The sequence below is a fragment of the Apus apus genome, chromosome 1, assembly GCF_020740795.1.
Source record: "Apus apus isolate bApuApu2 chromosome 1, bApuApu2.pri.cur, whole genome shotgun sequence".
Taxonomy (NCBI): Eukaryota; Metazoa; Chordata; class Aves; order Apodiformes; family Apodidae; genus Apus; species Apus apus.
This window is the reverse complement of record NC_067282.1, coordinates 271,617-298,284: the sequence shown is the minus strand read 5'-3', so window position 1 is coordinate 298,284 and position 26,668 is coordinate 271,617. Positions and strand designations below refer to the sequence as shown.

The 26,668-nt window shown below is 53.5% G+C and overlaps 1 protein-coding gene across 9 annotated transcripts in view; it reads right to left on the bottom strand.

Moving 5' to 3' along the window:
* Nucleotides 1-26,668, bottom strand: part of STIM1 (stromal interaction molecule 1) — a 93,626-nt gene that overhangs the window by 55,453 nt on the left and 11,505 nt on the right. For 7 of the 9 annotated variants that reach the window (XM_051608672.1, XM_051608671.1, XM_051608674.1 and 4 more), the window contains one exon: nt 552-685. In XM_051608672.1, coding sequence (XP_051464632.1) covers nt 552-685 — 134 coding nt within the window. The remainder of the gene's footprint in view (nt 1-551; nt 686-26,668) is intronic. The other 2 variants (XM_051608673.1, XM_051608677.1) reach the window with 1 other exon arrangement.

The following is a 26,668-nucleotide window of genomic DNA, read 5'->3' as shown; positions in this document are numbered from 1 at the left end:
CTTCACTAAAACCCTGAAAGCCAAGACAACAAAAATTTGTGCCATTTCAGCACCACACACAGATTTGCTGTAACTGTCTCCTCCTGGGTGGTGGAGGAACATGGGAAACACCACACCATGAGGACACAGCAGCCCGTGGCTTTGCCCAGCAGTGACTAAAGAGGCTCCATCAGAATCAGACGAGTTTCCCAAGCCCACAATCAAAAGAGAAAGGAATGAAGTGATAAATAACAGGTACATAAATAGATCCTCTTGTCTTTCAGTGTTGAAATAAATCCATCATCCTTTGTGTGGAGCAAAATACTAAGTGGCTGGAAACCCCCAGAAGAGAGAAAAAGCTGTAGACACTCTAGAGCAGGGTACGGAAACGTCCCGCTTGGATCAGAGACGTGGCCCAAGATGGCACGTTCCTTCCTGCTCCAGATGAAGAGACAGGCAGCAAGTTTGTGCAGCTGAATGTCAGGCAACCACATCAGCATTCCCGTGAGGGAACAGCCCTCTCTGAGCAGGGAGCTGCAGGGGGAAGGACAGGGGAGCAGCCAAGCACCCACCTCATCGCTCTCCTCGACGTCCACGTTGCCGTTGGCGTCATCGTCCATCTGCTTGTGGATGTTGCGAACGGCCTCGAAGCTGAGCTGCTCATCCTCATCGTGGCACAGGGGCCTGTCGATGCGGCAGAACTCTGCTGGGGGAACACAGCAACGTCAGGCAGCCTGGCCAGGAACACCACCCGCTGGCTTTCGCACTCAGCTCCTCTCCTCCTAGAGGAGGCCCCGGAGATGCTGGGAGGGCTGGAGCAGCTCTGCTCTGGAGCCAGGCTGGGAGAGTTGGGGTGTTGAGCCTGGAGAAGAGAAGGCTCCAGGGAGAGCTGAGAGCACCTTCCAGGGCCTGAAGGGGCTCCAGGAAAGCTGGGGAGGGGCTTGGGCCAAGGGCAGGGAGGGCTGGGAGCAGGGGGAAGGGTTTCCAGCTGGCAGAGGGAGCTGGAGCTGAGATGTGAGGGAGAAATTCTGGGCTGTGAGGGTGGGGAGAGCCTGGCCCAGGTTGCCCAGGGAAGCTGTGGCTGCCCCATCCCTGGCAGTGTTGAAGGGCAGGTTGGATGGGGCTTGGAGCAGCCTGGGCTGCTGGGAGGTGTCCCTGTCCATGCAGGGGTGGCACTGGGTGGGCTTTGAGGTCCCTTCCCACCCAAACCAGTCTGGAATTTCTGTGTCTGGAAAGCCCTGGCTGAGCACTGCAGACCACCCCTCAGTGCTGTCACTCCCAGCAGGGTTATGTCCAACAACCAGAGCCCTGTGAAACCCCAAACACCAAGGGGTTGCTCACGGCCTCAGCCGGGTGCCTCCTCTCCAGGCCAAGTCCACCAGCCCTTCCACCACCCTGGCCTCCCAGTGCTCCAAGGGCAGGTCTCAGAGCCAGGGCTTCTCCTGCCCGTTTTCAGGACAGGGGTAACTACAGCTCCAGTTTTGCCTCCTATTTCACGAGGCTCATTTCTCACTTGGGGTTTGTTAGTGTTGGCTCCTCATCCCACTGGGACATTCTGCGAGCGGGTTGGACGTTTATACAACACGTCAATTAAAACAAGTTTGCCTTCTTCCTGATTATGGAATGGATTTTTCTGGCTTGTTTTCACATATTTTTCTACATTTCAAGACTAACACTTCAAATTTTCGCTGCATGCCCAAGTCCACACAAGCACCAAACGTGGCTGTTGGGCCCCTTGCTGCAGGGTGGCCTGTGCTTCACCCGGGTGACCACAGACCAGCCCTAGAGACTAAAGCACAGACCCAGGCACTGAGAACAGCCCCCATGGAGAGCTCCCCACCTGGGCTGTGTGAAGAAAAACCCTTTTTGTTTCACAGGGGCTGGATCAGATTCACTGTGAGCAGATAATGATTAAGGAACTATCCCGGGGTGACTGCTCTGAGATGGCTGTGAAACCAGTTTAACAGCTCCTGGCCCAGTTCCATGCAGGAAGGTCTCACATTTAAAACCTCAAAGAGGGTTCAGGATGAACTCTGAGGAACTGCAGAAGGAAAGTCTATAAATTATGCATGAGCTCAGAGCAAACGCTGAGATGATCCCGTCGAGATAAGATGAGCTTATGAGGAAAGTAGATGGGTTTGTCCCATCCCTGACATACTGAAGGCCAGGTTGGATGGGGCTTGGAGCAACCTGGTCTAATGGAAGGTGTCCCTGCCCAGGTGAGAATGGATGAGCTTTAAGGTCCCCTCCAACCCACACCAGTCTGGAATTCTATGATTTCCACATTCCACGGTGGAAACCCAAACCTCAGCCCTTCTGGACTGGGTAAGAAAGAACAGAACAACCCAAACCACCACAAACCGAAGCTCAACACGTCACTCGTGTGCAGCCACCCCACACTTCAGAGTTTTTTAAGAAGAACATACTTGTAACACACCTCCATATCCTGGAGGGGTTTCCAGGCCCTGTAGATGTGGTACTGAGGGACGTGGGGCAGTGGTGGCCTTGGCAGGGCTGGGGGAACAGTTGGACTGGATGATTACAGCAGTCTTTTCCAACTCCACAATTTAGAGTCATAGAATCACAGAATGGTTTGGGTTGGAAGGGACCTTAAAGATCATCAGGTTCCAACTCCCCTGCCATGGGCAGGGACACCTCCCACCAGACCAGGCTGCACAAGCCTCATCCATCCTGCCCTTGAACACCTCCAGGGAGGGGGCAGCCACAGCTTCCTAACATACTATGACTGTCCCAAACCAGGCACAGGACCTTGCACATGGCCTTGTTGAACGCCAGATAGTTGGCACAGGCCCATCTCTCAAGCCTGTCCAGGTCCCTCTGGATGACATCCCTCCTCCCCAGTGTGTCAACCACACCACACAGCAGGGTATCACCTACAGACTCACTGATGGTGCACGCCCTCCCACTCTATGTCATTGATGAAGATATTAAACAGCACTGGTGCCACTAGAGACCCCTGAGGGACACCACTTGTTGCCAATCTCCATCTGGACATCTGCACCAGCTTCCTATGCAGCTGGTGTGCTGGGGAAGGGAGAGCTTTCTGGGCTGGCTCACTGGTTTATTTGGGCCAGCAGCTCACAAGGCTGCTGGATTCCATGGAGGAACGGCCAAGAGTTAGAGCAGAATAAAACTTGACAAGGTTGCCCAGGGAAGCTGTGGCTGCCCCATCCCAGCCCCAGCCATCCTCTGATGCTGTGGTCAAGTGGGAGGTGCCCCTGCCATGGCAGGGGGTTGGAACTAGGTGATGTTTAAAGTCCTTTCCAACCCAAACCAGCCTGGGGTTCAATGAGATCTGGGAAACCTGGACTCACAGTCCCTGCAGTTGGGACCTGGGAAAAACATCTGGGACAGCAACACCCCTCAGGGAGGTGGCAGCTGGGGACAACCTGGTGGCAGCAGAGTGTGAGCATCGGTGGCAGCTCAGAGGGGATGTCAGCATCTCCCTGTGGGGTGGGCCAGGAAGCCTTGGTCCCTCCCCTGCCCCTGGGGCAGGAGGAGCTGGCAGGGTGACCAGCACACCCAACATCGTCCAAGGGCTTCACAGCAACCAGGGGAAGTAAGTTTTCCTCTTTTTTGATTGTAACTGGCAAGGGAGAGGAACTTGGAAACGTTATTTGCGATATCATTGGATGCCCCAACACTGGCTTGACCAGCTTTGGTTTTCCTCTCCTGGAGTTTGTTCTCTCCACACCTTCTTGCTGTTACTGTGGAAATCTTGTCTCAGAAGTCGGGCTCATCCCCCTGTGGGCAAGATCCTTGGGCTGGGCCTTTTCTGGAATGATCTGTCCCACTGATCTCAGCACAGGAACACGGGATGCTCACTGTATTTATGCTGCCTTCGGACTTGACTTCAGAAGGAAAAATTCAATCAGGCTAAAATGTATCTCCCAAAATACTCGGTGATCCTCTTGTTCCCAGCCCCTGCTTGTTGTCACAGCACTGAAGGAAGCAACGCTCCGGCCAAGTTCAAATCCCAGGAAGGAAAGGGCATGTTGTTGTAAAACAAGAGTGGTTTTATTCTCCTTAACACTCTCAGAACCACCCAGCTCTGGAGCCCCAGCCCAGGGCTGTCCCAGTGCTCTGTCCATTCTTCTGGCCACCAGATCCATGTATCCAAAGGCACCTTGCCCGGATTTCTTGGGAGCCCAAGGACAATCCCCGAGCATTTGTAAGCCAAAGGCTCAGGATACAGCAGGACTGTGAAGGGGCTGAAGGAGCCATCAGGAGATGTCTGTGCTGATAAGAGCACACAATTCACAGCAATCAAGGCAGTAAATGGGGAGGAATTTGTGACTTGTATCCAGGCCAGAAAAACCCTGAGTCAGGGCACCAGCGATTTAATCACAAGACCCTGCACTGATCACAGAATGGTCCAGAGGCTTCTACGAAGATAAAATTGCTGCCTGGTCCTCATCAGCTGTCCCAAGCTGTTCTTAGGTGGCAGAACACACCAGGATTTAGGGCTGTGACTCATGGACCCCCTCGGAGCTGCCACCATCATCTTTAATCCCATCACTCTGAGCCACCAGGAGTCCTTTGTCTCCTCATCCGGCTGCTTTGTGCCTCCAGTCCTGTTCTTTATCTCCCCACCATAATCTCTCCATAGCTACAGGCTGTCCTTCCAGCCAGAACAAAGCGTCCCTTCTCCCTTCTCCCTCCCCTGGGGTGTCCTGATAGGCTGATGATGGCCTCCAAACCTGGGCACTATCAACACATGTCATCTTCACAGCACCTCTCCAGCCATTGTTCTGTCCTCAGCCACCAGCCTTCACCCTCGGGGCTCCCTCTCCCCACTAAAGCTGCCTGCATCTCCTGGGCCATCTCCTGCAAGGACACTGCTCAGGTCCCTGCTGCACCCCAGCTGGGTGCCACCACCTAGAGATCATCACCAGACACTTGTGCCTAAGGGCTCGAGTAAACTAAGTAGAGCTGCAGTGATACAGAATACTGGACTGGTTTGGGTGGGAAGGGACCTCAAATCCCACCCAGTGCCACCCCTGCATGGGCAGGGACACCTCCCAGCAGCCCAGGCTGCTCCAAGCCCCATCCAACCTGCCCTTCAACACTGCCAGGGATGGGGCAGCCACAGCTTCCCTGGGCAACCTGGGCCAGGCTCTCCCCACCCTCACAGCCCAGAATTTCTCCCTCACATCTCAGCTCCAGCTCCCTCTGCCAGCTGGAAACCCTTCCCCCTGCTCCCAGCCCTCCCTGCCCTTGTCCCAAGCCCCTCCCCAGCTTTCCTGGAGCCCCTTCAGGCACTGGAAGCTGCTCTCAGGTCTCCCTGGAGCCTTCTCTTCTCCAGGCTCAACACCCCAACTCTCCCAGCCTGGCTCCAGAGCAGAGCTGCTCCAGCCCTCCCAGCATCTCCGGGGCCTCCTCTAGACCCTCTCCAACAGCTCCATGGGACAAGGACAGCACTCTGGGTTGGTTTTCTGAACAGATCCAAAAGACATAACTTAGGAAACGCCTTGGGGGCAGTGACACTTTGCAGTCCTGCCCCCTCTCCTGCTGTGACTGCCTGGTCAGCTCCCAACAGAGAAGAGGCTGTGACACACACTGGAACACAGGAAATCCAGCTTAAGCTTAAGCACCAGAAACGACAGTTTCACTCTAAGGGTGGTCGAGAGGTTGCCCAGAGATGGTGTGGAGTCTCCATCCATGGAGAAAGAAAAATCTCAACTGGACACAGCCCTGGACAACCAGCTCTGGGTGACTCTGCTTGAGCAGGGTTGGAGAGGACAATCTTCAGAGGTCCCTGCCAGCCCCAGAGGCTCCCTAACATCCAAGTATTTGATTCCAGATTTTTCCTTTCTCGTGGGAGAGTCTCTCTAATGAGAATCCTGTTTGTTTGATCCCAGGTTCTCTCCTTTTTCTGCTCCAAGGTCCCATTATCTGTAATGATGCTGTAAAGCTGCAGTGATGCCACCACAGCCCAGTGTCCCCAGCAGCCCTGAGCTCTGCAGCAAGAGCAGCCAAGGGGGCAGGATCAGACTGAGCTTGATTACAACAACTGCCATTTACATAACTTGCTTTTATAAACACTGAAATGGCAGCCAAAATAATAATAAGAATAAAAAAGTCTTACATTGGAGGGATAAGAATTGTTTACATATTTCACTAATGTAAACTAGGACTGGGTTTAACAGCCTCGCTCAGGGCTGCTCCCCTGAAACTGCTGCTCAGTTAAAACAAAGACCTAAAGGAAACTTCATACATGTTCACAGAGGCTTTAAACACTTTGGTGAGGCACGATCCCCATGTTTCCATTCCCCCTGGAGGGGAAGGGAAGCAGAAGGGCAGGAGGGGTCCTGCAGGGCTGGCGAGGAAGGGAATAAAAGGGCAGAACAACCAGCGTTTTCCAGCTCTCATTCCCAAAGCCAAGAGCCCGAGGATGCTCCCAGGGCAGGCAGCCACTTCCACGGGCAGAAAAGTACTCCAAGTATTTTTATACTCCAAGTTTCCACTGTACAGCTGGACATTATTTACTATCTAGAGCCCTCTGGGCCCCTGCTCCACGTTTGAAGCGGCTCATCCACAAACCCACGTGAAAATTCACACCTAAGAGGGTTTGTTTGTTGGTTTGTTTTTTTTTAAAAAAAAAGGTGAATGTGTCAAGGAGACCTGGGATTTACCCCCTGCCCGTGCCCCTGCTCTGTTTGAAGTCGTTTCCTTGGCAGCAAAATTCCTTCCTTGGCAGGTGCAGAGGCAGGACACAACACCCTGGTGGGGAAGGCAGCAACCTGTGACCCTGTCACATGGAGGAGTGGCACAGCACCCACTGGCCTGCAACCATGGCCCTCACCTGTCCCATCACCTCCCTGAGAGGCCAGAGCTCCAACAAGGGGTTTTCCGAGAGGATTTCACAGAATCATGGGATGGTTTGGATGGGAAGGGATCCTAAATCCCACCCAGTCCCACCCCTGCATGGGCAGGGCCACCTCCCAGCAGCCCAGGCTGCTCCAAGCCCCATCCAACCTGCCCTTCAACACTGCCAGGGATGGGGCAGCCACAGCTTCCCTGGGCAACCTGGGCCAGGCTCTCCCCACCCTCACAGCCCAGAATTTCTCCCTCACATCTCAGCTCCAGCTCCCTCTGCCAGCTGGAAACCCTTCCCCCTGCTCCCAGCCCTCCCTGCCCTTGTCCCAAGCCCCTCCCCAGCTTTCCTGGAGCCCCTTCAGGCCCTGGAAGGTGCTCTCAGCTCTCCCTGGAGCCTTCTCTTCTCCAGGCTCAACACCCCAACTCTCCCAGCCTGGCTCCAGAGCAGAGCTGCTCCAGCCCTCCCAGCATCTCCGGGGCCTCCTCTGGCCTCTCTCCAACAGCTCCGTGTCCTTCCTGTGCTGGGGACCCCAGAGCTGTTCCCAGCCCTGCAGGGGGGTCTCAGCAGAGCAGAGCAGAGGGGACAATCCCCTCCCTGGCCCTGCTGCTCACGCTGCTGGTGACACAGCCCAGGACACGGGTGGGTTCTGGGCTCTGGCACATGGTGCTGCCTCATGTTGAGCTTCTCCTCACCCAACACCCCCCAGGCCTTGATCTGGAGGTAGGAGATTGCAGCTCAAGGGAGTTTCCTCACAAGCAGGATAAAGAACCTTCAGGCAAGCATCTCACTCCACACCAAAAAATTATTCACATCCTCCTGCTGCTGCATTTAATTATCTTCACCTCCGAGGCAGTGGGGCTGTGGCAGGGAGTTAAACAGAAATTCCCTCAACTCACCCAGTTTTCCAAGTCCTTTCACAGGAATTTCTCAGCACAGCTGCCCTGTTCCTCACTTGCAACCCAACGCCTGAGTCTCACCAGGAAAACTTCAACCACTAAGTAGGTATCACCAGGAGTTCAAAGATACTTTCTCCTTTCATGAAGCAGTTGGCACAAGGCAAAGAAGCCCTGGTACCTCACTCAAATTGCACAGTCTAGAAAAAATGTAAATGTAGGCAGAGATTAGAGCATTTGATCTCTGATAAACTCTGGAAGAAAGGTACAACCCCCTTGGGTGCCTCTGCTGGAAGGTGCAACTAAACATGTTCACCAACCACCTCATGTAAGTGCCCAGAGAACCAGGCTATGCAGAATTCATGGGGCCAAACCTGTCTCCCCTGTTCTCACGGCAGCTCCTGGTTCCTGGAGAATCCCCTGATCTCTCAGGATCCACCTGACAAGGCCACCTGAGGTGGAACAAATGCAGGAGAAAGCCCTCAGTGAAAAGGCTGAGAGAACTGGGGCTTTTAGTCCTGAGAAGACTAAGAGGGGACCCGATTAATGTCTATAAATATCTGAGGGGTGGGAGCCAAGAATGGGCCAGTCTCTTCTCAGTGGTGCCTGTGATAGGATGAGGGGAAATGGGACCAAGTTACAACACAGGAAATGCCACCTTAACATGAGGAAGAACTTAATTTCTGTGAGGGTGACAGAGCCCTGGGACAGGCTGCCCAGAGAGGTTGTGGAGTCTCCTTCTCTGGAGGCTTCCAAGCACCTTCTGGACATGTTCCTGTGTGACCTGTCCTGGTTGTCCTGCTGCAGCAGGGGGGCTGGACTTGGTGATCTTCAGAGGTCCCTCCCAACCCCTATGACCCATGGGGACACTCACTTCTCCAGGTCACCACCACCAGCTTCAGGCAGGCCCAGGAAGGACCTCAGCAGCACAGAAGCTGTTGTGCAGCTGCTGCCTCCTGTTCCACTACAAACTGAACGTTTCTCCCACAAAGGGATTTCTCTCCTTGGCACAAGCTCAGTGTTTATTTACTATAATTAATCCTCTCCTCACTGATTGCAATTAGCCCTCTTCTCCATGCAACAATTTACTGATTTAATACCAGCAAAGCTTCATCCCATTCCTTCCAAACACCCTTTTACTTCCCTGAAACCAGCAGCAAAGCCATTTTGAGCCCCTGCTACAACAACCTCCTCCACTACAAACCTCTGCTGAGCCCCCTCCTCCTCTTCCAATGCTTGGCTCCTTCCAGCCCATTAAAAAGTAACCCCAACACACCCCAAAGCAGAGACTGCCCCTCAAACACAACCAAATGATCTGCCCCTTTTGGGGTAGGAAGAACCCACCACCAACCCCAGCCCACATCCTGGGCCCAGATCTGCCCACCCTAACAGTGCCCACCCCTCCTTCCACCTGGGCTGCCTCCACACACACCTTCATTCATAAAGACCTTTCAGATCAATCAGACTTGGAGCAACCACAGGAGGCCCCAGAGATGCTGGGAGGGCTGGAGCAGCTCTGCTCTGGAGCCAGGCTGGGAGAGTTGGGGTGTTGAGCCTGGAGAAGAGAAGGCTCCAGGGAGACCTGAGAGCACCTTCCAGGGCCTGAAGGGGCTCCAGGAAAGCTGGGGAGGGGCTTGGGACAAGGGCAGGGAGGGCTGGGAGCAGGGGGAAGGGTTTCCAGCTGGCAGAGGGAGCTGGAGCTGAGATGTGAGGGAGAAATTCTGGGCTGTGAGGGTGGGGAGAGCCTGGCCCAGGTTGCCCAGGGAAGCTGTGGCTGCCCCATCCCTGGCAGTGTTGAAGGGCAGGTTGGATGGGGCTTGGAGCAGCCTGGGCTGCTGGGAGGTGTCCCTGCCCATGCAGGGGTGGGATTGATGGGCTTTGAGGTCCCTTCCAACCATTCTGGGATTCCATGAAGCCATCACATCTCCTGCCCACACCACCCATGGTATATTGGGGTAGGGTTCTACTCTCAGACCTCTCCAGACCAGATCTCAGCATCCTTGCTGGGGTGCTCTGGCCTCCAAGTGCCAATTTCAGATATTTCCTCCCTGAGAAATTCCTGTTTGCTCTCCTCAGGCCCAGGGCTGTGCAGTGTTTCTGCTGGGCTGCCTAAACAAGCCAGCAAACCCTGGTTTCCCCCCAGCCTGTCAGGCAGCCTCCACTCGGCTGGAAAACACCACATCAAGTCCCCCTGCAAACTGTCCCATGGGCAGGAAAAAGTTCTAATGAGCTTAAATAACCAGAGATTAGGTTACCTCATAATAACAAACTGAGTAATCTGGCTGCTTACACATTCCTTCTGTGCTGAGCTGAACAAAAGGGAGTCATTAAAACTGTCCCGAACAGGGAAGGTCACATGGATTGACTTGAAGGGCATCCTTTATAGGATCCCAGCATCCCAGGCTGGTTTGGGTTGGAGGGACCTTAAAGCTGACCCAGTCCCCCCCCCTGCAAGGGCAGGGACCCCTCCCAGCAGCCCAGGCTGCTCCAAGCCCCATCCAACCTGCCCTTCAACACTGCCAGGGATGGGGCAGCCACAGCTTCCCTGGGCAACCTGGGCCAGGCTCTCCCCACCCTCACAGCCCAGAATTTCTCCCTCACATCTCAGCTCCATTTCCCCTCTCCCAGTTTTAAGCCACTACCCCTTCTCCTCACTACAAGCCCCAGTAAAAAGTCCTCTCCAGCTTTCCTGTAGCCCCTTCACTCAGCACCACTGCCCAGGGGAGGGCACAGCCTGCACCTGCTCCCAGTCAGGAAATGGGAATCTCAGAAACCCAGCACAGGCCTGGGCACAAACCTCCAATGGGAACATCATTCCCATGTATCCACTGGGAACGTCCATCTCTGAAGGGTGAAATCCCCTCATGCTCTCCCTGCTCTGCACCCTCCAATGCAACCCAAGCATTCCCAGTCCACCCCAGAGGGAATAAACCTCTCCACTGGGAAGGACCCTGAGCTCCCACAAGTGGAACAACCTGCCTGTGACCTTTCCATCACATTCATCTCCAGGACAAGTTGGTTCCCAGCCCCTGGGGTCCTGCTTCTTGTCTTTCAACCTCTGTCCTTGCAGCTCCTGAGGCCACCAGCCACGCAGAGAGCTCCCCCATCACCCCATGGAGAGCAGATTTACCCATGGAATGGGGCAGATATTTCCTGCACGAGATGGAAATTATGAATGAAAAAACATTTCCAGGCACAATTTGTGGGTTTCCTCCCAGCTCCTCCTCTATGGCATGAAGACACAACTGGCTTTTCAGACTGGCACACACGTCTCTCACCACTGGTTACGTTTGCCACACAATTTGCACACAATTTCTAACTTGCTTGTCTCCAAAGCCAGGAGGACAAAACCCAAGACATCACTGCACAGATCTGGCTTTCACAGAGTCTGCTCCAGCTGAGCCCTCCAGGACACACCCCCCCAAAAAGACTCCTGAAACATATCCAGAATCCCAGGTGTATTTGGAACTGCCATTCACAGAGCCTGGAATATCACCACTCCTTTACTTTGGCACTGATGCACGGCTCAGTTTCCCTGCTCCAGGGCTGTGGAGCATTCCAGGGCAGGTCCCCTCCTGGCCCTCCACCTTCTGGTGGCCCTCCCCAGCAGGTCCACTTAAAGCTTTTAGTTAAAAATGACCTTCTCCACTTGAAATGTGGTAAGGGGTCACTTATTTTTAGATGTAACGGATGTTTATCAACACTGAGGTGTAAATATTTCTTGGTGTAAAAATATTTTAGACATTCCTTGCATTTCCCAGGAGTGATTCTGCACCAGAGCTCTGAGACAGCCCCACTCAGAGTCATTCCACAGACCACACAGCATCAGCCACTCACCCAGAGATCCCAGGCACGCAACCACAGCTCGAAGTTACTTCAGAAATCAGGCCTGGAAACAAAACATCTTTTTCTCCAGCCGTGCAGCCCTGGGCTTTGGCCCAGCAGGAGGTGGTTGGATTGATCCCTGCAGCTCACAGGAGCACATCCCTGAGCCAGGTGGGGTACCAGACCCACACACAACCTCACTGTGCCCAGCACATAAACATTGCATAAATGGTTTGGGATGAAGGAGAGCTTTAAAGTCACCCAGTGCCCCCCCTGCATGGGCAGGGACACCTCCCAGCAGCCCAGGCTGCTCCAAGCCCCATCCAACCTGCCCTTCAACACTGCCAGGGATGGGGCAGCCACAGCTTCCCTGGGCAACCTGGGCCAGGCTCTCCCCACCCTCACAGCCCAGAATTTCTCCCTCACATCTCAGCTCCAGCTCCCTCTGCCAGCTGGAAACCCTTCCCCCTGCTCCCAGCCCTCCCTGCCCTTGTCCCAAGCCCCTCCCCAGCTTTCCTGGAGCCCCTTCAGGCCCTGGAAGGTGCACTCAGGTCTCCCTGGAGCCTTCTCTTCTCCAGGCTGAACACCCCAACTCTCAATTTCAGTGGTAAATATTCCTTGCAAGATGTGCTGGGATCCCTCCACACCCAGCTGGGGCAGAGGCAGCCACTGGGCTCCCCACAATGTCACCAGTGAAGCCAGGAATCAAAACTGGATTATGCAAGCTGAAAAACCAGTGGCTGCAGCAGAATCCAGAGGTCAACCCTTGACTTGCACCTCATTTTGTAGCACCTTCTTCTGTCCCTCTCTGGAAGTGTTCAAGGGCAGGTTGGATGGGGCTTGGATCTGCCTGGTCTGGTGGGAGGTATCCCAGCCCAAACCAGTCTGGGATTCAACGTAAGGTGATGTTTTGGGGGATGATATGCAGAAATCTATTGTTTCCCCCATGAAGAGGCAGCTCCCAGGTGCAGTGGGAGTGGCTGGAGAGCTGGGCAGGAGGACAGGGGTCCCCACACCAGAGGGAACCAAGGGGCTGGCCCACCCTGCAGCACCCAGACCAGTTCCTCAGGACCTGGGACCAGGACTCCTGCTTCAGAAAGAGACAAGGAGATCATGACATGGCTAAAAACCAGCCTTTCAGATCTTCTGAAGGACAGAAAACCAGTGAGGGGTGGGAAGAAAGCAACAGACGCTCATGCTGAGCGCCCTGCACAGAGATGCTCAACTAATCATCATCATCATTTTTTAAGGGAAAGAAAAACTGCTAAAAGTCAGGAAACCACAGAATGGGTGAGTGAGTCATTCTGGCCTGAAAAATTCAAGATGCCAAAGCAGGTTGGGAAGGATGCAAAGGAAAACCCACAGTCTTTTTTCTGATCCACCTCATCGGCCTCAACCCACGCGAGCTGTTCCTGCAGCAGGTCCTGCTTGCCCACAGCCAGGAATTCCCAGTCCCCGGCTCCTGGCACTTCAGTACACTGCAAAATGATACTGGGAGCAAGAAGAGCTCAAGAGAGGTCATCTCATGCTGTAAAGAGAAGGAAAAATTCTGGCAGCTTTCATACAGTGGCAGAGAATTATTCATAGAATCATTAAGGTTGGAAAAGACCTCTAAGATCATCAAGTCCAACATCTCAGAGAGTATTTACTGATAAATGGGTTGAGGGACAATGGTTTTAAGCTGCAACAGGGGAGACTTAGGCTAGACATGAGGAGTAAATTCTGGGCTGTGAGGGTGGGGAGAGCCTGGCCCAGGTTGCCCAGGGAAGCTGTGGCTGCCCCATCCCTGGCAGTGTTGAAGGGCAGGTTGGATGGGGCTTGGAGCAGCCTGGGCTGCTGGGAGGGGTCCCTGCCCATGCAGAGGTGGGGCTGGATGGGCTTTAGGGTCCCTTCCATCCCCAACCAGTCTGTGACTGGATGAACACAGGAGAGCAGCTCAGTGCTGAGCTGTTTGGCTCCTGTGCAGGGTGGAGGTGGGACTCAGCTTTACCCCCAGGCTGAAGGAAGTTGTACCACCAGGACCCACCTAAACACAGGTCAGCGCTGCTCTAGCTACTTCAAAGAAGTCAAATACAAGCCTGGTGAAGAATCTGCAGAATTACAATGACTAAACAGACTCCCCTTCCTCACCAGCACCCTTTTTCTTCCAAGTCAAGGCTTCAGGCCCCCATCTATGAGGTTGGGACAGGCCGTGGCTCACACTGGAGGACCATGTTCTCCTGCAGCCAGCCTGCTCCAAAGACAGACTTCTTCCAAAGGAAACATCTGTCCCTAACTCAAGTTTCTTATCCTTCCCATGGACTACTTCAGGGCTGATCACTGTTCCCTGAATGATGCCACTCCTGTGGTGACACAACCTGACAACCTCCATCAGCAGACACTGATGTATGAGAACATACAGAGAAGTAAATTAGGTTGAAAGTGCATTTTACCCCAAGATTTTTGGCCCTAGCTAGAACTGAGATGTTCTTCTTTCATTGTTTGGTTCATTGCTGTGTTTTTTTGTGGGGTTTCCTTGTGTTTTTAAAGTAAATCCTTATGACTAACATTAAGAGAGCTTCAAAAAGTTATCTGCAAAACTTGGGGGCCATTCCTTGGTTCTACTTGGGTTCACAGGAGACAATGTTTGCTTCCTTGCAGACACACCCCAGCCTAACAGGAGGCAGCTGAAGGAGCAGCAGCTCAGGCACAGAAACACTTGGATGGTTTTCCTGTCTGAAGATGGAAGGTGTGTGACCCCTTGTGCCTCCCTGCTCATCACCCACTGCTCCCGTCCTCCACCCACAGCTAAGAGGCATCAAGAGACACCGACACAAGACATGATGTGGGGCAGGTGACCCCAAGAGCAGGGGTTGGAGAACATGGCCCTCAGAGGTCCTGCCCAACTGCACTGCTCTGGTTATGCTGGGATCTACTGGAGAGAGTCCAACGGAGGCTACAGGGGTGATGAAGGGACTGGAACATCTGCCATTTGAGGAAAGGCTGAGAGACCTGGGGCTGTTCAGTCTTGAAAAGAGAAGGCTGAGAGTAACCTTTGCTGTGAGGGTGATGGAGCCCTGGGACAGGCTGCCCAGAGAGGCTGTGGAGGCTCCTTCTCTGGAGACTTTCAAGACCTGTTTGGATGCATTTCTGAGGGACCCACCCTAGATTTGGTCCTGCTCTGGCAGGAGGGTTGGATCCTGTTCAGAGGTCCCTTCCTACCTCTATGATTCTATGATGATTCTGTGAAAGCAGGTTCCTGCTCCTCTGCTCCCTTTGGCTCCTTGGATGATCCAGCCCAGCATTTCTAATGGTCTCCCTGACACTGCAAGTAACAGAACCTCTCAATAAGCAAGGGCAGGAGCAGGATATGGGCACAACCAGATGAGCAGCAGTTACACCATGCACAAAATCTGCCCTATTTATAGCACTTACACATGCCACGTGAACCACAAGAACTTTGCCAGGAAGGGACCTCTGGAGTTCATCTGCTCCAACCTCCCCAGCAAGGGCCAGCTCAGATCAGCTTGTTCATGGCCCCGTCCAGTTGAGTTGTGGTATCTCCAAGGCTGGAGGTTCCACCACCATTTTGAGCAGTTTCAATGCCTGACACCTTTGTTATGGAAATACATCCCTAAGATCTAATCAGAATCCCTGTCTGCTGCCTCCCACCCTGTCCTTGCAAACCTGAGAGGAGCCTCACTCCACCTTCTCCCTGTCCTCCCACTGCATGAATTAAGGACCCTTCATCTTAACTTGTCAAAACTGAAGTTACTTCTGACAGGAAAAAGAAGACGCTTTTTAGAATCATAGAATCATGGAATGGTTTGGGTTTGGGTTGGAAGGGACCTGAAAGCTCATCTAGATCCAAACCCCCCTGCATGGGCAGGGACACCTCCCAGCAGCCCAGGCTGCTCCAAGCCCCATCCAACCTGCCCTTCAACACTGCCAGGGATGGGGCAGCCACAGCTTCCCTGGGCAACCTGGGCCAGGCTCTCCCCACCCTCACAGCCCAGAATTTCTCCCTCACATCTCAGCTCCAGCTCCCTCTGCCAGCTGGAAACCCTTCCCCCTGCTCCCAGCCCTCCCTGCCCTTGTCCCAAGCCCCTCCCCAGCTTTCCTGGAGCCCCTTCAGGCCCTGGAAGGTGCTCTCAGGTCTCCCTGGAGCCTTCTCTTCCCCAGGCTCAACACCCCAACTCTCCCAGCCTGGCTCCAGAGCAGAGCTGCTCCAGCCCTCCCAGCATCTCCGGGGCCTCCTCTGGCCTCTCTCCAACAGCTCCGTGTCCTTCCTGTGCTGGGGACCCCAGAGCTGTTCCCAGCCCTGCAGGGGGGTCTCAGCAGAGCAGAGGTGCTGAGACGGGGACAATCCCCTCCAAATGAAGGAAACAAAACGATTATTTTTTTTCCGTTCTGGGCAGCCAACCATGCTGCTGAAGCACAGAAGGAGCCCTGGAGATCCAGCAGCCCCAAGGTTGGCTTCCCCACAGCCCGACCAGATCCCCCAGAGGAAGCAACACCAAGAAGGAGGCAGCAGACGGCCGGCACGGCTGCCGACTGACAGCAATTCCATGCTGGAAGACTCGGTGCTGGGATGGCCTGGGAGGAGCTGAGCTGGGCTGCTCTGCCAAAGGCTGTGCTCTCCCCCCTTTCAACCCTGTCACAACACACCCACAGCGATGGGGACGTGCCGGGAGCCCCGACACACACCCAGGAGAAACACATTCATCGGACGGGACCTGCACACAGCGGCCACTCCGAGGCCCTAAACTGAAATCCTCCTGCCCCCACAGGAAGAGCTGCCATCTCTAAAGGCAAAAGCAAAATAAAAACTCAACCCCCACTGGGTGCACAACTGGTGCACAGGTGGGGGAGGGCACAGGCTGGCACAGTGCCCCTGAGCACGGCCACCAGGCTGCCAGGAAACCCGCCTGCCCGGCCGGGAGCTGAGCCCAGGCTGCCCAGCCAGGAAGGGCTGCTGCAGCAGGGAAAAAGGGAAAAGAAAATTTGAAAAAAAAAAAGAGAGAGGAAAAGGGGTCATCCCAGGTCAAGCCAAGGCGGGGGCGGGGGGGAGTCCTGAAATGACCCGTTGTGGAACACAGGTTAAATCTGGTGGTTTATGCCTTGCTCTGAAATGCTGCTCTTGGAGGACAGAGCGGGGAGACTCACACCTGCAAAGCACTTCGGCACATCATACAGCCAACAAAGTGACTTTTTTTCTTTCTGTAGGCAAGCCCCAGGAGAGGAACTTTCTAGAATAGGATGTAGACCAAGAAGAGCACCAAAACCATGAGGCTGCTGGTTCTGGAGGGGTCCCAGCAGTGCTGGCTGCCCCCAGCCCAGGGCAGCAGAAGGTCCCACAGCCGCAGACACTGCTGCCCACCTCCCTCCGCTGTGAATCATCCCACCAGAGCCCTGCCAGGCTGTAGTTTCCCTGCTCGGGCCTCCACATGGAGCACACAGACCCCAGACAGCTCTTCTGAGCAGGGTTATCAGTGGTGCAGGGGTACAGCTGCTCACAGACCCACCACCACACGTCCAGACCTGCCCCAAGACCGACAGCGTCTGCTGCGGGGGCAGGAGCCGGAGCTGCCAAAACCCAAAACACTTTTCAGTGTCATTCCATCAGCTCAGCAGCTTTGGAAACCTCACCCTTAGCTTGAAAAAAACACTCCTGAAGCTCTACATGACAAGCTCCCAGCCTGGCTTGCCTGCAGAGCAGAGGACACATCCATCAGCATCTTCCAGAAGAGCAGCAATTTCAGCGGGATCACAAACCACTTCTGCTCCATCCCACAAGATGGTTTCTCAAAAATTTTCCAGGCCATTTGCAGTAATAAAGGGCTTTAAAAGACAAGCTGGCAACCCGTTGGACAACATGGTCCTCATCTTCTGCACACGGGGAGGAGTTCCAGCATGATGTAATCTGTGTTAATGGTCAGTGGTTTTAAGCAACATGTTGTGTAAGTAAAAAAACCTGGGGAAGAGCCCAGAAAATGCAGAATGTTTCCTTAGGACACAGCTCCTGTTCCACTGACTTGGTTAAACTACAGCACAGAATCACAGCGTGGTGGGGTTGGGAGCTCTGGAGATCATCCATCCAACCCCCTGCCAGAGCAGGATCCCTACAGCAGGTCCCACAGGAACCTCCAGAGGGGTTGGGATGTCTCCAGAGAAGGAGCCTCCACAGCCTCTCTGGGCAGCCTGGCCCAGGGCTCTGCCACCCTCACAGGCAAGAGGTTCCTCCTCATTGTTAGGTGGAACTTCCTGGGTTCTAGTTTGTGCCTGTTACCTCTTGTCCTGTCACAGGGCACCACTGACCAAAGCCTGGCCCCTCCTCCTGACACCCACCCTCTAAGTATTGATAAGCTCTGATAAGATCCCCCTCAGTCTGCTCTTCTGCAGACTGAACAGCCCCAAGTCCCTCAGAGCCTTCCCTCATAGCAGAGATGTTCAGGTCCCCTCATCATCTCTGTAGCTCTTTCCTCTCCCCTCTCCAGCAGTTCCCAGTCCTTTTTGAACTGGGGAGCCCAAACAGGACACAGTTTAATCCTCCCTGAGACCCCCCCAAAGCCTTCCTGGCACCAACATTTTCACCACAACCTGATCATGCAGAAGCTGCTGAAAATCCAATCCCTGCTCATACCAGGGCTGTCCCACACTGCAGCACCTCACCTTTCCCCCCAACATTTTTAAGGCACGATGTAGCTGCTCTCTGTGCTGCTGCTTCCTGCTAAGCAGGCTGGAGGGCAACAGGAGAGAGACAGTTTCCCAAACACCATCTGCAACCGCCCAAGAGCCACCGAGCAGAACATTAAGACAGAGTCCAGTGGCTTTTAACCCAGAGCAAAGCTCCATTTGGCTCATGCAGCCCAAAAGCCATCACTGCAGCATCTGGCCAGGGAACAGCACGTTGGAGTCCAGCACCAGTGACTGGGAGAGGATGCACTAATTAAGGAAATGCCAGAGGAAACAAGAGATGCCTCCATCAAGGGCTGTAGCCAGGGCCCTTTCCTGAGGTTGGCTTGAAATCCCCCCAGGACAGAGCTTCCCATCACGTCCACCTCAGAAGATCTCTATCTCTTTCAGCCCTCTGATAACTCCAACCACACAACCCCACCCAGCATTCCTGATTTATCTCTACCTTTTGTTTTCTCAACAACTCTTGCAGCTCACAGGTAAAGCAGAATGTCAGAGCAAACACTGGATACTGCAGAGAAATCCTCCTTCCTCCCCAAGGGACTGAGCATCATAGATATTCTATGGGATCCTGGTTTGTGTCACCACAGGGTGGGCAGCAGGAGCAGGGCAGGGATCGTGCCCCTGTGCTGGGCACTGGGGAGGGGGCACCTGGAGTCCTGGGGGCAGTTCTGGGCCCTCAGGACAAGAAGGACATGGAGGGGCTGGAGCGTGTCCAGAGAAGGGCAAGGGAGCTGGGGAAGGGGCTGGAGCAGAAGGAGAAGGGGCTGGAGAACTTGTGAGGAGCAGCTGAGGGAGCTGGGGGTGTCCAGCCTGCAGCAAAGGAGGCTGAGGGGAGACCTGCTGGCTCTGCAGCTCCTGAGAGGAGGTTGGAGCCAGGGGGGTCGGGCTCTGCTCCCCAGGAACAAGCGACAGGACCAGAGGGAACGGCCTCAAGTTGTGCCAGGGGAGGCTGAGGTTGGATCTGGGGAACAATTCCTTCCTGGCAAGGGTTGTCAGGGCCTGGCCCAGGCTGCCCAGGGCAGGGGGGAGTCCCCATCCCTGGGGGGGTTTCCAAGCCCTGGAGATGGTGCTGAGGGACACGGGGCAGGGGTGGCCTTGGCAGGGCTGGGGGAAGGGTTGGACTGGGGGATCTTAGAGGTCTTTCCACCCAAACCACTTCTAATTCCTTCTCTCCAGGTCACACCTTGGCAGCACACACACACACACACACACTTACTTTACCACACCTTGGCCAAGTGACCACTCACTACACACATGCTGTATAAGGTGCTGGATGTGCTACTTAAACCTGCACAATGGTTAATTTAACTACCTGCTCCTGAACTCCCTGCTCACTTTCACAGCAGAAACAACACGATCCATCTCCCCTTGTTCTTTCTAAGTGCCAAGGATGGAAAGCACCATTGAAAGCCACCCCGGGTACAAAGCTAGGAGACCAGAGTTGAGTGTGACCCCGGTTGTCATTATTTCAGCTGAACAAACAGTAACTTTGCCATAATTATTTACTCGGTCAGAACTCACCCCACAGAGTTTCAATGAGAGGGATAAATCATAGACAGCTTGGGAAGGGAACAGAAGAATCTGGCTTGAGAAATGCCCCAGCTCTGGTCCCTGAAGCGGGCAGCTCTGCGCGTACTCCCGCGGCTCAGCGGGTGCTGGGTGTGCAGAGCAGCTCAGGGAGGGCAGATAAATACAGTCAGTGGACTTACAGAATCACTGAATGGTTTGGGTTGGAAGGGACCTTCACGATCATCCAGCCCCTGCCATGGGCAGGAACATCTCCCAGCAGCCCAGGCTGCTCCAAGCCCCATCCAACCTGCCCTTCAACACTGCCAGGGATGGGGCAGCCACAGCTTCTCTGGGCAACTTCTTCCAGTATCTCACCACCCTCACACTTGGTTACTTACACCCCCTGCCCAAGGCTGCAGATCTAAGAAAAGACAGAGCTGTTCTATGGCAGCCTCTCAGCCCTCCAGACAGGTGGGTTTACAGTCCAGGTAGGAGCCCCTTGCATCACTGAGCATGAACCAGCTGCTGGCTGAGGAATGACGCCCAGCAGAACTTTCTATTTGAGTTGGGATTACAGAAGAGATCTTCCCTCTCCCTCCCATCCCTCCACACCCGTGTGGGTGCCTGCAGGGCAGCTGGCAGGTCATGGAAAGTTGCTCTTGGCAGCATGACCCTGCTCCTCCCCAGCCCAACAGCCACAACACACACCGAGGGCTGGACACGCTTTAACGGGAACGTCGTGTATTGGAGCAGCCTCCTTAGAACAACAATATCCTTATCGAGGAGGTTTCTTTGGGCTTCAAAGCCCCTACAGCAAAGCACTTCAAGTGTTGAAAAGACAGACACCAGAACATAAATTCCCAGTTGAAACAAACGGCAGCTTATAATAGTTCATGACCAACACGGGTAATCAACTGAAGTGTCCATTAACTGCAATCAGAAACAGAACACTTAATTTATGTTTAAGTTAATTCTGGCCTGCCACAGCTTCCAACAACACAAGAGGCTATTTGAGCTACATACTTCACATAAGAAAAAATAATCTTGACTTATTTTTAAAAACTATTATTCCAAAACACACAGAGGAGGGACCAGGACCTTCTGCTTAAATCCACCAACCTCGAGGAGGACAGTAGCTGTCAGCATCCAGACCAAAAATAAAATATTGTGAGCACTGCACAAGCATGAAGAGACTAAAAGAGTAATATTGTTGTCATAGCTTAAAAATGGTTAAATCCTAACAGGAACATCCATCTGGTCTGTTCCTGAAACACACAAAGGTTATTATAACAACATGGCCAATAGAGCCAGTGACTGCCCTGCTCTGGTCTGTAAGGAATGAAGGTTTTATGGATATAGAATCCCAGACTGGTTTGGGTGGGAAGGGACCTCAAAGCTCATCCAGTCCCACCCCTGCATGGGCAGGGACACCTCCCAGCAGCCCAGGCTGCTCCAAGCCCCATCCAACCTGCCCTTCAACACTGCCAGGGACGGGGCAGCCACAGCTTCCCTGGGCAACCTGGGCCAGGCTCTCCCCACCCTCACAGCCCAGAATTTCTCCCTCACATCTCAGCTCCAGCTCCCTCTGCCAGCTGGAAACCCTTCCCCCTGCTCCCAGCCCTCCCTGCCCTTGTCCCAAGCCCCTCCCCAGCTTTCCTGGAGCAAACTTCCTACACTTAACCACAGCTCAAGCAAACTCCCCCTTGGCCCAGGGTGACAGTGGGTGCCCACCGCAGGGGGTGAAGTGGGTTCCTAAGCAGCCCCTCCCCATGTGCTTCTCCTGTGGGGAAAACTGCAGCTCCTCAGGGACAACTTCCATCTGAGCAAGAGCCAGGTCCCTCAGAGCCATCCCAGCCCTTCCTGCTCCCCTGGCCATGGGGCTAGTCCTACAATAAGGAACCTCAACTTGTCAAGTTTTTTGGCAACTTCACTTGAGGAGAAAAACCTTTGTACTCAAAAAATAATTAAAAAAAACCCAAACAACTTTGTATTTTTTTCCAGGCTACATCAGCTGATGCACTAAAAAAAAAAACCCAATTAAAAAAAGGATTTCTTGCATGTCTCCCTATAAAGTCTGTCCCACCAAAGACCAGTACAAGCACAGGACCATTGCCACTGCACCTGCCGGTAATATTTATTTCCCAGGAGCAGAACGTTCTCCTCTCCAGCATTTCCCCACACCCCAAGCCAGGAAACAAGTGCGTAAGTTTAGCAATCATCAGGCTACTGAGAAACCTCTGCTGAGTCCCTTTCATCCCCCAGCCATTCCTCGAAGGCAGCAGATCTTTAATGTCTGAGTCTGCAGCACCAGCAAACCCAAACTGTCATGGTTTTAGCAACTTTCACTCTCCGGGCTTTTTCCCAGCTATCCTGGCATCCCCAACAGTGGAAAAGAGCAGCAGAGCTCGTCTTCAGCTCATTGCAACACACACAACTCATCTGCCTCCTTTACAGGCACCCAAAGAGGGAGAAGGAGCATTTCTGGTGGCTGAACTCCCCTCGGGCAGCCCTGGATGGGGCGACGTCCTGCCCACAGCAGGCTGAGCTGCGCGTCCCTCCCTGCGGCTGCCCCGGTGAAAACAGAGCTGCTTTTCTTGTGAAGTGCTTGTATGTGCTGAGAGGAGCCCTGGAAAGGGACTGCTTGCTTCACGGTGACCTACAAAGGACTAGACATTTACCCCACATCTGACTTGTTTGGAGTGAGAGGTAATTCCTTGCAGCTCTCCTGGGCAGACACCACCTCCGCAGGGACCTGGGGAGCAGCAGCACCAGCATCTGAGGCTCATCAGAGTGCAAAAACTGCCTGAGCTTCAAATGCTGGGTCATCTCTGCTCTGCTGTACTGGACCAGGGTTCTGCTGAGTCATTATTCACCATCAGCCACATCCAAGGTAGAGAATTGTGCTTGCTAAAGGCCTGACTGCGGCTACCAGTAAAATTCCCTGACAAACCCTAAGACAAACACAGAGGTGTCTCAGGAACACGAGTCCTGACTCCTCTGGATCTTTTTTAATACTTCATTAAAAAGGAAGAGACTCTCTCCTCTCTAAATCTTTGAGCAGAAAATATTACTCCCAGCATCAGCACAAAGGGGAAAAGGTACAAGGAGTGTTTTCACTTCTGCTTCAAACAGGGAAACTTTCCTGCAGTTTCCTGATCCAGTTTCAACACTCCCCTGAAACCCACCTCCCTTCTCACCTCCTGCACAGCATCCTCCACCTGCACTTTCACCAGTACCTACACAAAAACTCCATCTAACCATAAAACCTTTCTCCTCTTGCTTTCCAACACAGATTTCCTGTTCTCAGAAGACACTTTGCCTCTGGCACGACGTCCAAGAACCACATCACTGGATTTGAAGCGTGTCCCTGGGCTGCCACAACCAAGCAAACCTGCATCAAGTGCTTGGTGACTTCAAAAGAATTCAGCCAATCTCAAAACCAAGGAGGCCTCACGTCAGCCACACCTGCTGTCCCCAGGCAAACCCTGCACGGAGACAAGGAGGCTGCAAAATGGGTTTATAAGAGCAGCCACTATTGTTCATTTAGGATTTGAATAAATAATGAGGAGCTCCTGGAAGACCGTGATTAAAAGTACCTCAGTGGAAGGGAATGCACTCTCCAGCATTAGAATCATGGGATAATGAGGTTGGAAAAGGCCTTAAAAATCATCTAATCCAACCGTCAACCCAACCACATCATGGCCAATAAACCATGTCCTGAAGTGCCACGTCTATGTATTTTTTTAACCTCAAAGCACAGAATTTCTCCCTCATGTGTAATCTCAGTTGCCCCTCTTCCAGTTTTAAGCCATTCCCCCTTGTCCTCTCACTACATGCCCTTGTCCAAAGTCCCTCCTCAGCTTTCCTGTAGGCTCCAGTCCTGCTGCTTCTCCTGCTCAGAGCCTGGAGATGCTTGTTCTAGCCGAGGTGCTGGATGCTCCCAGCCTCAGCCTCCCAGGAGGGTGACAGGGTGATGGTGATGCTGGGATCTGGGGCTCGGGGGATCTGTGCAGACATGGACTGGTGTCCTGACAAAAGAAACGACCTCAAGTTGCACCCGGGTCAGTTCAGATTGGATATTAGGAAAAAAGTCCATACTGAATGAGTGGCCAAGCACTGGAACAGGCTGCCCAAAGCAGCAGGGGAGTCACCATCCCTGGAGGTGTTCACAAAACATCTAGATGTGGCACTAGAGGACATGGTTCAGTTGGACTTGATGATCTTAGAGGTCTTTCCCAACCTTAATGATTCTGTGATTCCATGACAGGACTGAGTGGTGCAATCAAACCAGGGCAGGAGAGACCCAAAGGCCACTGGAAGAGCCCAGGCTGTGGGGAGCAGCTCCTGGGGGAGCCAAGTGCCTCATTATAGCCTGGTCACAGGGACCAGAAAAGCATCTCAGACATTCACCTTGTTAGGCTGAGGGGCTGAAAATAGCCACAAGATGAAAAACAAACCAGTTGGACAACTTATCCAAACGGGAAGGCTAAAGCAAACACCAGCAGCTGGAGGCAGGATGCGGGACTGAGACCGAGCAGCCTTCAGACCTGAGTTCTTGGTGTGTGGAGATCCAAGAGTGGTGGCAGAAAAAAAAGCCACTTGTCACTGCAAAAGTGACATTTCACAGGAGACTGGTTTGGGTTGGAAGGGACCTTAAATCCCATCCAGTCCCACCCCTGCATGGGCAGGGACACCTCCCAGCAGCCCAGGCTGCTCCAAGCCCCATCCAACCTGCCCTTCAACACTGCCAGGGATGGGGCAGCCACAGCTTCCCTGGGCAACCTGGGCCAGGCTCTCCCCACCCTCACAGCCCAGAATTTCTCCCTCACATCTCAGCTCCAGCTCCCTCTGCCAGCTGGAAACCCTTCCCCCTGCTCCCAGCCCTCCCTGCCCTTGTCCCAAGCCCCTCCCCAGCTTTCCTGGAGCCCCTTCAGGCACTGGAAGGTGCTCTCAGGTCTCTGGGCAGCCTGTCCCAGGGCTCTGCCACTCTCACAGGAAAGAAGTTCTTCCTGATATTCACATGGAACCTCCTGTACTCCAGTTTGCACCCCTTGCCCCTTGTCCTGTCACTGGACATCACTGAACAAAGCCTGGCTCCATCCTCCTGACACTGCCCTGAACGTGTCTGTAACCATGGGTGAGGTGGCCCCTCAGTCTCCTCCAAGCTCAAGAGACCCAGCTCCCTCAGTCTTTCCTCATAAGGGAGATGTTCCACTTCCTTCAGCATCTCTGTGGCTCTGCCCTGGGCTCTTTCCAGCAGTTGCCTGTCCTTCTTAAACTGAGGGGCCCAGAACTGGACACAATACTCCAGATGCGGCCTCACCAATGCAGAATAGAGGGGCAGGAGAACCTCCCTTGACCTACTAACCACACCCTTTCTAGTGCACCCCAGGACCTTCTTGGCCACAAGGGCACATTGCTGGCTCATGGTCATCCTCCTGCCCACCAGGACCCCCAGGTCCCTTTCTCCTACCCTGCTCTCCAGCAGCTCAGCCCCCAACCTGTACTGGTCCATGGGGTTGTTCTTCTCCAGATGCAAGACTCTACACTTACCCTCACTGGATTTCATCAGGTTTCTCCCTGCCCAACTCTCCAGCCTGTCCAGGTGTCACTGAATGGCAGCACAGCCTTCTGGTGTGTCAGCCACTCCTCCCAGTTCAGTGTCACCAGCAAACTTGCTGAGGGCACACTCTGCTCCCTCATCCAGGTCCCTGATGAAAACACTGAACAGTACCAGCCCCACCAGCACCGACCCCTGAGGGACCCCACTAGTCACAGACCTCCAACTAGATTTTGTCCCATTGACCACAACTCTCTGACTTCTTCCTTTCAATCAGTTCATGATCCACCTCACTAAAAGACCATCAAGAGCACACTTCCTCAGCTTATCTACAAGGATGCTGTAGGAGACAGTATCAAATGCTTCACTGAAATCAAGATAAACCACATCTACCGCCCTACCATCATCTATCCACCTGGTTACTTCCTCATAGAAGGCTATAAGGTTGGTCAAACATGACTTTCCCTTGGGAAAACCATGTTGACTGCTCTTTATGACCCCCTCATCCTTGATGTGCCTAGAGACAGTGCCAAGAACAAGTTGTTCCATCACCTTTCCAGGGACGGAAGTGATGCTGACTGATCTATAGCTACCCAGGTCCTCCTTCATCCCCTTCTTGTAGACTGGAGTGACATTTGCTGTCCTCCAGTCCTCAGGCACCTCTCCTGTTGCCCATGACTTCACAAAGATGATGGAGTGTGGCCCAGCAATGACCTCCACCAGTTCCCTCAGCACCCACAGGTGTATTCCATCCGGACCCATGGATTCACTGATCACCTCACTCACCACCACCTCATCTAGCACCACCTGCTTAAGCTCCTTCTCTAAGGAGGGAAAGGAAAGATGTGGCCTCTGGAGTGCAATTCCTCCATCTAACACAGGTAGATGGAACACCCATAAGAAGATGCCCATGTCTGCAGGGATGGCACAGGAATAGCAGATAGTCAGATTAAATACAGTTTCTAAACAAAAAACTCAACCAGTTGAGCCTCACCCTTGCTGAGGCACTGAAGCATGACACAATTTTTCTGCTTTTCCAAGAAGAAGAAAGAAGTAGAAAAAAAGTATAACAAGAGATCCCACCTCCCTCTTCTCACACCAACAACTGTAAAGAAAACTCTTGTAGAATTCCTCCTGCTGTCAGTGGGAGAGGTGCACTGGGGGCCCCCAAATATCCCTTTCTACCTTTCTTTAAAATGCTTTTTCCTGCTACAATAAGTTCAAACTAATGAGCAAAGGGAAAACCTGTTTATCTCCAAAAAACACAGAGCAAATCTTCAGGAAACAGCACAGCCCACAAGAAACCACCAAGAGCAACAGGATCCCAGGCACACCATGGCACTGGGAGTGCTTCTCTAGTTTCCAGAGATACAAGGGCTGGAG